General features: G+C 45.7%; 1 protein-coding gene across 1 annotated transcript; it reads left to right on the forward strand.

The window, feature by feature from the left end:
- Positions 1 to 1918: 1918 nt before the first annotated feature.
- Positions 1919 to 14870, forward strand: LOC146355128 (uncharacterized). The gene is made up of 6 exons (XM_084840685.1): positions 1919 to 2144; positions 4704 to 4764; positions 4945 to 5026; positions 7940 to 8146; positions 10157 to 12586; positions 12671 to 14870. The coding sequence occupies exons 2-6, from the start codon at positions 4741 to 4743 to the stop codon at positions 13351 to 13353; spliced, it is 3426 nt and encodes a 1141-aa protein (XP_084696811.1). The 5' UTR covers positions 1919 to 2144; positions 4704 to 4740; the 3' UTR covers positions 13354 to 14870.
- The last annotated feature ends 388 nt before the right edge of the window (positions 14871 to 15258 follow it).

Genomic DNA, 15258 nt, shown 5'->3' on the forward strand with positions numbered 1-15258 from the left:
GGTTGGTGGGGAGGAGGGCTTTCTCCGCACCTCCATCCCACAAAATGAGCAGCTGCCGCCCAGTGAATTATGAAGCAGGACATTTAGGCATTCATTCAGTGAAATGTTCAGGTAGAAGTGCTGGCTGTGGCATGATGGGAGTTGTAGTCGAACACATCTTGGGGAAGGCTAAGACAGAAATCTCAGCCAACCAGCCAGAAGTGCAGGACGAAATGGAGCGGGAGGGGTCTGGGATGATGCGGTGTAGCAGGGCATTCTCAATGAATAGGTGTTACTGAAGAGCATGTGATTTCTGTCTTTCTTTGCCATTGTATTCCTGCCTTTGCCCAACCAACGTTTCCAGTGTCGGTCACCCAAACAGGTCCTCTGGGAGGGCGACAAGGATCAAGGCAGCTGCTGAAGCCCTGACACTCCAGGAAAACCTACCATCAACCCCTGATCTGCGTCTCCTTCCCATCACTGCCACTTGCCCAGCTGCTCAAACTGGTGGCAATGGTGTGGAGCAGCACCAGTGAAATTTGGACCCTGAGCTGGTGGACGGGTGAGTGGCAGCAGTTGCTGCACTTTGCCTGCAATCGTTTGCTTGCCCACCTGGGCAGGTGGGGCGATAAGTGAGCAGCAACAGCAGAAAGCAGCACTCACCATTTGCTTACCTGATGCCCCCTCTTCCCCTGGGCAGCAATGAAGGACAGGCCCTCCTCTTTGTTCGCTTGTTCACTCACCCCACAGCAATCGGGGCGAGTGAGCAGACAGAGTGGTGGAGGCGGGTGTGGATGTGCCCTGGAGGACCCACTGTTTTGCCAATGCCCCCCAAAACCTGGAGCAGGCCCTGGGCGTCTTGCACTCTTTAATGATCCTGCTGTGCAATGCCTTGTGCTTAGCACTGCTTCACTCTACCTCTCTTCCTTCAAATCCCTCCTTGAAAACTAACCTTTTTTCCCTGTTGCTTAGGATGCAATCCTATGCATGTTTAGACAGAAAAAGCCCTACAACTCCCAGCATTCCCCAGCCAGGGCGTTGTAGGACTTTTTCTGTCTAAACACGCCTATCCAATGCAGGGCAGGGGATGCGCGGAGGGGATTGTCCCCTCCGCGCTTCAGCAGCCCTGCATTTGCAGCTAGACAGCCGATTTCCGCTGTCTAGCCGCAGGAAGCCAGAGCATGGGAAGCAGCGGCCGGACAACACGTTGGATGTGTCGTACTGGCATTTCCAAGTTCCCTGCCCCGGCACACCCCCAGGAACGTTTTCGCCGCTCTGTGCTCCTCTTTGGGGCCATTTCACACTGCCTACAAGGCAGCATGGGAGGGGGTGAAGGATGGTTCTCAAGGAACCGACTTATCCTATGGCTGTCTAGCCGCTGACTAGCAGCCATAGGATTGCACCCTATGCAATCCTATGCACGTTTAGACAGAAAAAAAGTCTTACAACTCCCAGAACTCCCCAGCCTGCCATGTTAGGAGTTGTAGGACTTTTTCTGCCAAAACATGCATAAGATTGTGCTTTAAAGTGGCTGCTCCTTTGGAAGCCCTCAGCGTGCGCCCATGTGCTGGGAAAGCACAAGGGGCTACAGCATCCCAAAGTATCACGACTTCCCAGCATGATTGGAACCAAAACGTTATTAAACACCCAAGATTGGGCGGCATCTTTATTAGGAGCAACCAAAATTCCACAGATAAATGTGCAAACTTTGGAATTCTCCAGAACTCTTCATCAGGCTAAATGGTACAAAAAGTGGGGCGGGGTAATAAAGGGTGGGGAAAGTGCTCATCACGTAGGACGCATAGGTCGCGTGTTATTTCTCACATGGAAATGACTGGAGCAGAGTGGTTGTTTCATTATCTCTTGCCACCAGAGGTCTCTGGTTACCTCCGAGGGAGGGACTGCTGCCTCCGCTAGCCTTCTCTTCCTCGCCATCCGCATGCTGGGGGCTGAGCTTTTAGGGTCAGAGGCTGCTGACTCCATTGTGATCTGGGATCCAGTTGCTACTGCCCCTCCTCCTCGCTGGGTTTTTTTTTTTTTCAGGGGAAGAAGAGAAAGCTGCTTTCTTTGTCTTTACCTGCTGCGATGGTAGTTTTAAAGGTGGGGGGCGGGCTCCGGTTGGAACTGGACCCCGCTGCCATTCATTCTTGAACCGGAGATACCAGGTAAGATGAACGGAGGACACGGGGTGGGGGGCGCTGGGGGGCGAAGAAGGAAAGGGGTTTTTCTTCCGAATGTGGAGGCGGGAGGGATCTTCGAATGGGGTTGTGAGCGGAGTTCCGCAACCCTGGCGGGGAGGAGGAATAGTTTTGATTTTTTAAAAAGAGGGTTTGTAAAGGGGGCGGGAGAGGCGAGGGAGAATCTAATGCCATCCTGAGCTACTCAGCGTCCTTCGGCAGTCACCCCAGGACGGTGCAACTTTTCTGGGATTTGCCATTAATTTCTAAAAGTGGACGATATTAGGGGATCAAGCCCAGTGATTGAGCCTTGGAAGGGAAGCTGGTGCCTGAAAATCTTGCCCCTGAATCTCCCGTGTTGTGTGGGTTTGGGGGATACCCCTGGTGTGGAGATATGGGGGGTCATTTCAGAAATGATTTAGTTACGTTTATCGCTTGCTCTAAATATGCTTCGATTGAGGCCTTCGCCTCTCATTTTGGAAGTTTGTCCCCACCGCCCTCGAAACCTAGATCTGTAAGGGCGAGCTGTGGTTGCTTTGCACATGCTCAGAAGAACTCTAATGTTCCAGACAGAGCGGCCTAATTCAAATTAAAAAGCCTTGCTTGGGACTCAGAGGAGGTGGTGTGGGGAGGGAAATGTTCCCTAAGGCTCCCTGCTGTTGACTGTGATTGCTGTTTGTTTGCTTTAATTACCATCTGCATGCACGTGTTTTACAGAGCTACATAAGCAAAATGCAGGTTCTGGTCCCCAAGAGCTTCCACTCTAAATCTACATTCCGTGGGGGTCGGGGACAACAAAAAAGGGGAGGCAGAAAAGTGAGAGCAGGAAGCATCTGCATCTTCCAAAATCCACATTTGACAATACTTTTATTGGGATCAATCAAAAAGTTGCAAAATAGTGAACAAGGTTTCAAGTTCTATTCTATGATTCTCCAGAACTCTTCATCAGGCAGGATGTTAAGCAAAGCAGGGTGGGGATGGGAGAAGAAACTGGGTTGATGTTGAAGCCACAAGGTTGCATTTAGTCACGGTCTTAAAATGGAGTGTAGGAGGAGATAACAGTTTTAATTGGATTAGGCTCTACTAGGTGCTTTTCAGGTTGCACCTAGGGATACTGGGACAAAGAAAGAAGTAATATCTGATCTCCCTTTCTTTGGAAATATAAACTTCAGATCTATCTTCAGACCTAAGTGAAACACACAGGGGAATCCTGCATAGGGCCTAGTGGAGAAGAGCCTTATTTATTCATTATTTATTTATTCATCACATTTGTATCCATCATTCCTCCAAGGAGCTCAAGGAAGTGTACCTGGTTCCCTCCACCTCCCTGCTTTTATCCTCGCAACAACCCTGTGAGGTAGGCTAGGCTACGAGAGAGTGACACTGACCTAAAGTCACCTAGTGAACTTCATGGCTGTCTGGCAGGATTTGAACCTGGGGTCTCCCCAGCCCTAGTTTGACACTCTTAGGCGCAGGGGTGAGGAGCATGTGGCCCTCCAGATGTTGGTTGGCTCTAGTTCCCATCAGCCCCAGCCAGCATAGCCAATGGTCAGGGGTGATGGTAGTTGTAGTCTAACAACATCTGGAGAAACACTGGTTTCCTTACCCCAGACCAACCGCGACACCAGGCTGGTTCTCCCAATAAGGGCTCCAATCATCAACATGAACTATAACTGGGAGTAAGTCCCATTAACCATAGTAAGATTTACTTCTGAGTAGATATGCATAGGATTGCATTGCAAGTCTGCTATTTTGTTGTTAATTCGGTCAGTCGCTTCCGACTCTTCGTGACTTCATGGACCAGCCCACACCAGAGCTTCCTGTCGGCCATCGCCACCCCCAGCTCCCCCAAGGTCGAGGCCGTCACCTCCAGAATATCCTCCATCCATCCATCTTGCCCTTGGTCGGCCCCTCTTCCTTTTGCCTTCCACTTTCCCTAGCATCAGCTTCTTCTCCAGGGTGTCCTGTCTTCTCATGATGTGGCCAAAGTACTTCAGTTTTGCCTTTACACTGTGACTAAATGCAGACTATGCCTCTCCAACTACAAGCCAACTTTTCTCTCTCTCTTCCACTCCCCCCTCCTTTGAGTAACATCCAACTTGATGAAGGGTTTTGGAGAACTTGAAAGTTTGCTCATTTTGGTTGCTTCTTACAAAGATATTGTTGCTTGACTATGGGTTTGAGGGTTTTCTCTCTCTGTTTGATAGACCACCACAGTTCCGTTGCTTTTTAGTTACATATATGTAGGTTTAACTGTAGACTAAGCAGTTAAACCAAGAGGTTCAGGTAGAAGAGGTGGGTTTCGAGGAGGGATTTGAAGGAAGAGAGAGAGCAAGTAGACGATCCCTTTGAAAAAAAAACTGCTTTACTTCAGAGGATTCAAATACAGATTTATCCTTCAGAGGGAGGGGGTAGAGTAAAGGCCCTGATAGTCTTACCTATCTGGTGGGGCAGAGAGCAGATGGACAGAAAGGAGGCAGGAGTTTGGCCCCAGATAGAATCACTTTTCTAAAATCTTTGCACTGTTTTTTCTCAACCCCCATCCAGATAATCTCCATGTAAAGCCCAGCCACTTCTGGAAAACATGGCCAAAGCGGAGTCAGGTCAGGTAAATAAGTGACCTATTCTCCCCCAGCCCACCCCACCCCACTCACTCACATACTCACTCGCTCACACACTCCCTGGGGTTGTGTTGAATGGCTAGGGTGGGGAATTGGAATTCCTGCATAAGACTTCTAGGCCTGAAGCCTTCTGTGAGTGAATGGGTGGGGTTTTCTGTTTGTTTCAGACCCAGCAAGATTTCCTGGCCTCTGATCAAGAAAGCCTCTATAGGGAAGTGATGCAAGAGAGCTACAACACCATCTTCATGGGTGAGATGGCCTCTACCCATTCTTTTTCTTTAATCTTTAGGGGTACATTTTATTTAGACTGAAAACTTAAACCAGCTTTGACCTGGTTTAATTTTAACAGCATCCCAAGAAAACCATAGGGGTTATATGTGAGAGTGGCAGGGCTAAGGATTCACCAGGCATGCTGGCTGAGGAATGCTGGGAACTGTGGGACTTTTCTCTGTCTAAACATGCATAGGTTTGCACCCTAAATTGATTGTGGCTGAAATCCTATATTCATCTGGGAGTAAGTCCCATTGTGCTTGATGGAGCTTACTTTTGAGTAGACATGTATAGGATTGCACTGAAATCTAGGCAATTGACTCCTGGAAGCAGCCGTAAAGCCAGCATGTTTAATTTGCATGACATACAAACCACAGAATTCAGCTTTTCTTGGCACAGAATTTGGGTGTGCTAGGTAATTAAACTCAATAGGACTTGCTTCTGAGTAGGTTTGCATGGTTAATGTACATTTTAGTTTGATCTTATTGTACTATGGGTTATTTTTAGGTAACCTCTTCATTCCTGAGCCCTTGGGAAATGGGATAGGATAGAGGTTCTAAATCTGTAAAGTGTACATAAATATTAGGGTTGTCACCAGTTAGAAAATTACTTGCATGTGTAACATAATCCTATGAATATATACATTGAAGTAAGGCCCTCTATGGTCAATGGGGCTTATTCCTAAGATCATTTGCATAGGACTGCAGCCTTAGGGCTAGATGTGCCCGATCTCGCCTGATCTTGGAAGCTAAGCAGGGTCAGCCCTGGTTAGTACTTGGATGGGAGACCCCCTGGGGCTTCCTACATTGAGCAGGGGGTTGGACTCGATGGTCCCTTCCAACCCTATGATTCTATGATTAATCATTTAAATATGTAAACATTTGCATATAAGAAAAAAATCGTCCCAAAGGAAAAAAACATACTTTTTTTTCCTGGTGATGCATTCGCCTGTCACAGTAGGCAACGTATTAGAAGAGGCGTTCTCTTCTTAATAGGATGGGATGCCTCTTCTAAGATGGTGCTTGCTTCTGCAGCAAGTACTTACATTTTAGAAAATGTAAAAATCTGCTGCCTGATTAATCAGAAGCACCTTTTCATTAAAATTAAAAGCAATTTTCAGTCAAATTGTTTTTAATAGATTCATCTAACTGAATAATTGATTGAACATTGGTGGTCTGAGTGCTCATTTTCATTCACTGATGCCCATTTACAAGAAGTGGGCCTGTTGCATTTATGCAACAAGATTGTTTTCTTTCCTGAAATGCTTAGCTCAAGTCTGAAAAATGTGCCTCCCATTTTAAACAAAAATCCACCCATACATTTTGATGATAAATTAGGAATCAAGACAGCAGGAAGACATGACCCAAGTGATAGGGCTTTACAATCCAACACTCTTTCTTTAGATATCATCCAGGTCATCTTGCCAACTGTTTTCATAACTTACCCAGAATTCACCATGAACCTGTTCGTGTATTCCCTTTAAAACAATCACTACTTTTTATGTATTTACATCATTTTATTTAACATTAAGCATCTTCAGTTGCTCATCACTTGGCATTTCATAATAAGACATCCTATATTGTTTTAAGAGAGGACAATTAGCAATTTCTCAATAGCCTTTGCAGCAATTCCAATAAAGTTATTCTTTTAAAATCCGTGACAGTTTATTCCTCAATCTGTTCTGTCTTTACAGCAGAGGTGGAGAAACGTGTGGTCCTCCAGATGTTGTTGGACTCAAACTCCCGTCACCCCTAGTCAGCATAGCCAATGGTGAGGGCTAATAGGAGTTGCAATCCAACAACATTGGGAGGGTCACCCATCCTTGCTTTACAGGGTGTATGCCTGGTTCAGGAAAAAAGTTTTTTTGCCATTTATTTTATTTAGAAATGTATTTTAGAAGTTTGTGGGATGGTTTTCTAAATGTACATGGCCCAGAGCCTCTAACCACATAAATCTGATATCAAAATCACTTTAAAACAGCGCACCTGTTGGTCAAACTACCACACTATTTAAAACAATAAAATTTGCATTATGCTGGTATCAAAGGGCTACCTTATAGGGTTCCTGTGTGTCCACTGTGGGTTGATCATATCCTTTCTACTATGTTCACAGGGCTGTTGGACCTGAACGTATGCAGTAAGCATGTGCCTGGGAGCCTTGACCAATCCTGAAGCCTCAGGTTCTTTCCCCCAGCCATTGTCTGAGATTTCTGTTTAACTGGAGATGCTGGGGATTGAACCTGGACCTTCTTAAATGTGAAAAATGTAGTCTACCACTGGGCTATGGGTTCTTTCCTCACATTGAGAAACATACTTCCGTGAGGAGGGACTGCATATCAGTTATTGTCAGGCCCAAAGCAACCCTGGTCATGAAAAGTAATAGTATTCTGGTCAGTCTTGTAACTTCTGTGGGCTTATTTACTAGCCTGGTTTTTAAAAAAACTAGCCTGCTAAAAGGGTATTTTATGCCTGTGTTTTCATGCTGGCCACAGAGGAAGCTCCCCAGCATGGAAATGCAGGATGCTAACCTATTATCAAGCTAGTAAAAAAACACCATCAGCCAAACAGGTTTCCTTCCCTCTGCAGCCAGCACAGAAACCAAGTGGACTGGTGGAGGAGGAATGGAGAGATCTGTCCCTCCTCTGCCAGCCCCCTCCCTTGCCTGCATGACATTCCCGGTTGCCTATGGCTACCAGGCTAGTGCTTAAATACAAAGTTGATTTAGGCAGCCCACAGCTACTGAGTGATTGCTTGCACATCAACCTTGCCCAGAAAGGGAATGCTGGAAAGAGAGAAGTCGCTGGCTGGGCAGGCTTGATTTCTTTTTCCTTTCTTTTTTTTAAGCAGGGGAATGTATCCATAACTCACCTGGGTTTCTCCCCCCGCCCCCCAGCCTCCCCTCTTCAGCTTCAAGAATCTGAATTACTTGTCCACCTGGAACGAACGCAAGCAGCTTGGACCCCAGGTATCCAGTGCTCTAGCACTGATGCCAACGAAGGTCTGGTTAACCAAGCACTGAAACCATGCCCAGAGACAAGAACCTGGTGGAATTCCTACCGGAGTCCCGTGAGCGTGCCCACTTCGGATTCATCTAGTTCAGGTCAGGATTGCCCCTGAAATGCTTTGGCTCCTAAAGCGGGCTTGCTGCTCACTTCCTACATACGTATCCAGTCTGCAGGACCAGCCTCCCCACTGGATAGATCGCATATCTGTCAGGTGTATCAAGGCTGTGAGAGGAGTTGTGCACTTAACTGTTGGGACCAAGACCCACTTCTGACACACTTGTGTAGGAGCTGTTTCCCCAGATGGGGTCCATCCCATATGGCTCCAGTGTGTGTGTGCGAATAGTGGAACTACATGGGCAGGGCAGATCTTAAAAGTGTCATTTTCCCTAGATCAGGGGTGCAGAACCTCTTTCAGCCTAAGGGCCAAATTCCATTTCAGAGAAACTCTCGTCCCAGTGGTGGGCGGGGCCAAAAGTAAACAGCAGGGCCAAAGTATTAAAATACCAGCATATTGTACCTTAAAGCTCTTCCTGCCAGTAGCTAAGCCTCAGGAGAAGCATTTCACCCTTTTAGAATGGGGGAAAACTGCACAAAATCAGGGGAAACTACTCAATGATCAGTGGTCGGGGGGAGGAAAGGGAGGCCATGGGACAGGGGCATAGCCACCTGGGAAACCCCAAGAGGGCCAGTTTGGGACCCCAGGCCTGAGGTTCTGCATTCTTGCCCTAGACAGATCTTTTAATTCCTGACTCCTTTACTGAGTTCCCGTTTACTGAGTTCCCTGTGAACATAACATAAGAAGAGCCCTGATGGATCAGACAGAAGCCCTATCCTTGTCCAGCATCCCATTTCCCACAGTAGCCAACCGAATACCACCAGGAAGCCCACAAGCAGGATGTGAGGGCAATAGCATCTTCCCTATTATAGCAGTTGGAATTAAGTATATGGTGGTTTCATGTAGCTATGAAGGCTGATAGCCATTGAAAGGCCTATCTTCCTCTATATATTTGTGTAATCCCCCTTTAAAGCCCTCTCCATTCATGGCTTTTCACTTTTTTATGATTTATTATTAACGTTTATATACCGCCTTATCTGCTAAAAAGCCATTAAAAGGGTGTACAACCATTTAAAACAATAAAGCCCTGCAACAATAGAAACAAGAACATTTAAAACATTAAAATTATACATTTTAAAAAGATAAATTGAAAAAGATGCATCTTTACACCCTTTCTAAAGGCCAAGAGAGTGGGGTCCAATTGTAAAAAGGGCTCTCCGGCAGATCTTAATACTCGGGCATAGCGAGACAGGTGGTCCCTTAGATAGCCGGGTCCTAAGCCATGGAGGGAGCAATCCTATGGCCCCTAGACAGAGTCTGGAGGGCCATAGGGTAATTCGGATTCCAGGATCTGAGGTAGAAGATAGCGCTCCTACCAAGAATCCGCACTCCCCGCCCCTCCCCTTGCAGCCAGCACAGAGAACCACACTGGCTGCCTCTCTGAGGTCACAAAGGGGGCATGCCAGTGGGAGGGGATTGGGGAAGCCGGTATACAGTGTATCCCTCCTGCTCCGATATGCCCCAGCTAGATGGGCGAAAACGCAGAGCAGGAGGAGTGCGAAGGTGAAGATTGCCTCCACCGCTCCTCCCACTGTGCACAAGATGCCCGTAAGCTTCCAAGTTTGGGAGCTTACAGGCATTGCCATAAGATTGCACAGTTAGGTTAAGACCAGCAGCTTGTATTGAGCCCAGGAAGCAATTGGCAACCAGTGCAGGTCTTTCAGGACAGGTGTAATATGATCTCAGTACCGTGCTTCTTGTGGCAATGAAGTCCATAAACTAATTATTATATGTTGTGTGGGGAAGTGCTTTTGTTTGCCTGCCCTGAATCTATTGCCAATTAGTTTCATTGACTGAAACCACTCACAGGTGACCCTGAGTTCTAGTGGTATGAGAGAGGGAGAAAATCTTCTGTTTCCCCACATCATGCATACTGTTATAAACCTCGATCATGTCCTCCTCACCTTTTTCTCTAAACTAAAAAGCCCCAAACGATATCTTCTATCCAGCCTGCTTATAGAGTTATTCTTTTCTCTTCTTGTCCCAGCAGATGATGAATTGACAAGTGAGAAAGAAGACGAGGGGAATGTTAAGCAGGAAGGTTCCAGGGTCACAAAACCACGTGCAGCTTTGCTAGGTACATGCATTGCCAGTCACTGGAAGGGAGAACCCTGTGAGAGTTGGCGCAGTCAACTGCAGGGCGTTATTGGATATACCGACAAAAACCATGGAGACCTTGTTGGTAGCAGAAATGGCCAGCAAGGAATAAATGCAGGAGAGAGCCACAATGTGTGCTCTGAGTGTGGGAAAAGCTTTGGTAGGAGATCATCCCTCAACAGACATCTCAAAATCCACAGCAAGGAGAGACCCTATAAATGTTCTACCTGTGACAAATGTTTCACTGAGAAATCAGCACTCAATGTGCATATAAGAAGTATCCATAAGAGCAAATCCCATTCAAGAAAGGAACGCTATGAATGCACAGAGTGTGGGGAGAGCTTTGTTACAAGAGCCTCTCTTACTGAGCATCAGAGAGTGCACACCAATGAAACAATCTATTCATGCCCTGCCTGTGAGAAAAACTACATGGAAGAGAGATACCTGGTTAGACATCTAATGGCAGTGCACTCGGGAACACATCTCTTTAAATGCCCTGTCTGTGGAAAAGGCTTCATGAAAGAGAAAGATCTTGTTAGGCATCAAACGATGTCCCACATGGAAGACCATGGGTCTTCGTATTCTGACAGTAGGAAAAGCTACAGGGAGAAATCGTTCCTAATCAAACACCAGAGACTCCACCTGAGTAAATTTCCTTGTAAAGGCACAGATTGCAAGAAGGGTTTTAGAGACAGTGGAAGCACTGACAATCTGAAAATGCATGAAAAAGAGACACCTGATCAAAACCTTAACCATAACATGCATTTTGTGAAGGGGGCATCCCACACTCCTTATCAGGGAAGTGACATGGAAGAATATGTCCATTTGTGCCCTGTTTGTGGGAAATATTTCAAGAGTGAGAGATGTTTTACTAATCATCAGAGAATGCACATGAAAGAGCAACAATATAAACAGACAGGTAAAGGGGACGTCATCAAGGAAGAAATGCTGCTCACTAGAAATCAGATAATCCAAGTAAATATGAAACACAATACATGCTTTGACTGTGGAAAACCCCTCTGCCCTAATTCAATACTAGCTATACAGCCAAAGACTGAAATGGAAGATAATGTCCATATGTGCCCTAATTGTGGGAAAATCTTCAGCAACAGCCAGTGTTTTGCTAATCATCAGAGAATCCACACAGAAGAACAATCTAAAAATGCCTCCCTCCAGAAAGTCTGTAATGAAAGCACACTGCCCTCTAGCCAACAAGAAACTTCCCTGAAAGAAAGATGCTATAGGTGCTCTAACTGTGGGAAAGTATACACAACCGATTATAATCTCAGGAGGCACCAGCAAATCCACTCAGAATGCAGACCCAAAAAAGGTTCCAACCAGGGGAAAGTTTCTTCCTGTAGATGGTCCTTCACTGCGGTTCAGACAGCGGATGCCAAAGAACAACTCCATCAGCACAAATGCACCTACTGCGGGAAAGTGTTCCGAGCTAAAAGTGTCCTCTATAGGCATCAACAAATCCATATAAAAGGCAAGCCCTATAAATGCGATGTCTGTGGGAAAGCCTTCACGTACAGGTACACTCTCGCTCATCACCAGGAAGTCCATGTGGAAGAGCAAGTCTATCAGCATAAATGCTCTCTGTGTGGTAAAGCATTCAGAACCCATTCATCTCTCCGTAGACATCAGCAACTGCACATGGGAAGCAAACCTTATCCATGCGACATCTGTGGGAAAGCCTTTACCTACAGATACGCCCTTACAAATCACCGGGAGATACACGTGGAAGGACGGTCCCATAAATGCTCTTTCTGTTGGAAAGCCTTCCGAACCAGTTACTCTCTCAGCAGACACAAGCGCATCCACATGGAAATCAGGTCCTACCAATGCACCACCTGTGGGAAAGCATTTGGAACTAAATACTCTCTCTCCAGGCATCAGGAGATGCACGTAACAGAGAATCCAGGTAACTCGGCCAGCATTGGGAAAGATCCTGCTGACAGCTCAAGCCTGGCTAAAGATCAAGCAAGTAACACAGAAGAAAATTCTAAGAATTGGTCTAACAGTTCAACCCTCTCTGAGCATCAGGCAGTACACGTGGAAGGGAAAAACCCTGAATGCTCTGAGTGTGTGGGTGGCTGCACCTGCGCTAGACATCACTTAGAAGAAAATTCTGCTAAAGGGTTAGAATGTGAGAGCACGTTCACTGACAACTTGATGCTTCCTAAAGATCAAGTTAGCTATGCCGGTGGAAATGTGAATGAATGGTTTGAAAATTCAGTCTACTCTAGGCATCAGGGAGTGCACTTGGAAGAAAAAAACCCTGCATGTTCCGGGAGTGTGGGCAGCACAGGCCTTGCAGAACGTCAGAGCACCCACTTCGAGGAAAATTCTGCTGAATGGTTAGATGGCCGCAAACCTTTCAGAGATTGCGCAATGCTCACTAAAGATCAAGCTAGCCATCCTGAAGGAAATTTCAGCAAATGGACTGACAGTTCAATCTATTCTGGATATCAAGGTGTCCACATGGAAGAAAATCCTCCAGAGTGCTCTGAGAATGGGAGAACCTTTGTGGATAATGTAACTCTTGCTAAACATCAGAGCACCCGTGTAGAAGAAAATTCCATTAAAGGGTTTGAGGGTAAGGAACCCTTCGAGGACAGCTCAGGCCACACTAATCACCAGGGAATCATCACAGACAAACAAAGCCATACATGCTCTGACTGTGGGAAATCCTTGAAGGGCAAATATTCCCTCACTAGGCATCAGAAAACCCACTCACCAGAGAGACCATATCAGTGCCAAATGTGTAATAAAAGCTTCCGCAACTCCAGAGACCTTACAAGGCATCACATAACCCACTCAGACCTTAGGCCTTACCAGTGTACTGAATGTGGGAAACAGTTTAAGACAAAATCAGCCATTCTTAAACATCAGAAGGGCCACAAAGGAGAGAAACCTTATTGCTGTTCTTACTGTGGCAAGAGAGTCACAACAAGCTCAATTCTTCGTTGTCACCTGAGAATCCACACAGGAGAGAGGCCATATAAATGTACAGAATGTGACAAAGGGTATATGACAAAGTGGTCCCTTAAAAAACATTTGGAGTCACATTTAAAACCAAACTCGTAAGAGGCCCCCCGTGATGCTGATCAGCTGGATCAGATTTCTTAATACGTCTTTCTACAATTTTGGGAGATGAAAGAGGACAATTGTTCATGGCCTAAAAGTGCTGCTGTGAGATTCTACCTAGGATCTATCTGGGCTGAAACACAGCTGCCTCTTCAGATGGCTCAGGTTCTATATATAAGCAGTGGTGATAAACTACCTCAGAAAATGAAACTTGAATCTGTTCAGCCTCAAATCACTCAGATGTCTTAGCTCAAGAAATGGACCTCCATGCTGCCTCCACCACCACCTCCTTCTCCTTTTGGCTTAATTCATTTTGAATTCCTGAGATAAATGGGTACTGCATGGTGAAGGAGGAAAATGATGATGGGAACAGCAAAGTGGCCAGTTTACCTTGTCAAAGGAAAAGGGGCAGGTGGGAGGGTGGGGGCGTCCCGTAATTCCAGCGAGAACATCTACTGCCCAGTGAAAAAATAACTAAAATATTGCTACGTCTGACCAGCTTGATTTGATGTTGAAATGGTCTGAATTCTAATTAAGACTTCCTCTTTCATTTTCTGGAATATGTTTATGCCTCCCAAAAACAGAAATGAAGCGTTTTAGTAAGGATGTTAAAAAAGATGGAGGGGGTGGGGTATCAATCTAGTTGTTGCTTTGTGTTTTCATTACCAAACAACGGAAAACACTGCCAGTTATGAATCTAATGAAAGGATAAACTATACCATGTATTTCCAGCATATTTTGTGTTGTAAAAAAAGGTCACTCTCACTCAAGGGTCATTTCTCATAAGATGTTAAATCTAAAGACGCCTGCTCACAGGATTTAACTTGTGGATTCAGTGACCTCAAGAGAGAGTTTTCTTTCCATTTCAAAATGCATTGGGGATTAAAATTGGTTGTTTCAGCCTTAGCTATAGTTATTCAGGAGGTCACACACATGCACTGTTTTCATGTTACACCCAGTAGGGAAGGAGGAGAGTAGTTCAAGTTCCTGTCCTATTTTGGCAGGGAAGATATGCACCAGCCCTGGAGGGCATAAGATACACAACCTCATGCCCTCCAGATGTGTTTGATGGTAACTTCCATCATTCCTAGCCAGCCTGGCTGGAAATGATGGACATTTCAGTCCAACACATCTGGAGGGCGGCAGGTTGGGGAAGGCTGATCTAGACATATGCATAACCTCCACAGCAGGGCCCTTAATTGCTTGTGTACGTCTCAGTCTCTCTTTCTCCCTTCTCTTGGCAAATGTTTTATAGGCAAAAGGAGATAATGAAGCAAGTAAAGGACAAAATTAGAACCATAAGGACCTAATACACAGGATCGTTAAGAATGATAGTCGTACGGCGTCTGTCTTTGGCAGGAATCCAACAAACCCATGTTTCTCATATGGAAATTTTGTGACTACAGCTACTTTATAGGAACAGTTGTCTCTGATCACAGGTGACTGGGTTAATCCTAAACCATGAGGTTGAATTCTTTACAGTGTGTATGGGTTTTTTTTTAATAAAGCTTTCGTTGTCAGCATCTGCTTTTCTGGATTTTATTTGGGGGTGGGAGGAGAGAGACATGGCTGCATATATGCCTGGTCCTGTATCAATATGAGATTATCTAGCCAAAACTAGAAGAGAGATAGCACAAATGGTCATTACACACCAGACATAGCTAAACTTGACTCATTAATTAATTAATTAATCACCCATCTGGCTGGTCACCCGGCCACTCTGGGCAATGTACAACAGCACAATTTAAAACAGTAAAATTACACATTAAACATTTTAAAATACCCTAACCAACCCCAAATGCCTGCCTGAACAACCAAGTTTTCAACTCCTTACATACAAGAGGGTTGAAAAAGACACCAGGAAAAGGTGAGCCATTTCAGTATACGCCTAGACAAACTGGAAGC

This window comes from Heloderma suspectum, chromosome 2 (assembly GCF_057233095.1).
Source record: "Heloderma suspectum isolate Gila_16-S chromosome 2, 16-S_ref, whole genome shotgun sequence".
NCBI lineage: Eukaryota > Metazoa > Chordata > Lepidosauria > Squamata > Helodermatidae > Heloderma > Heloderma suspectum.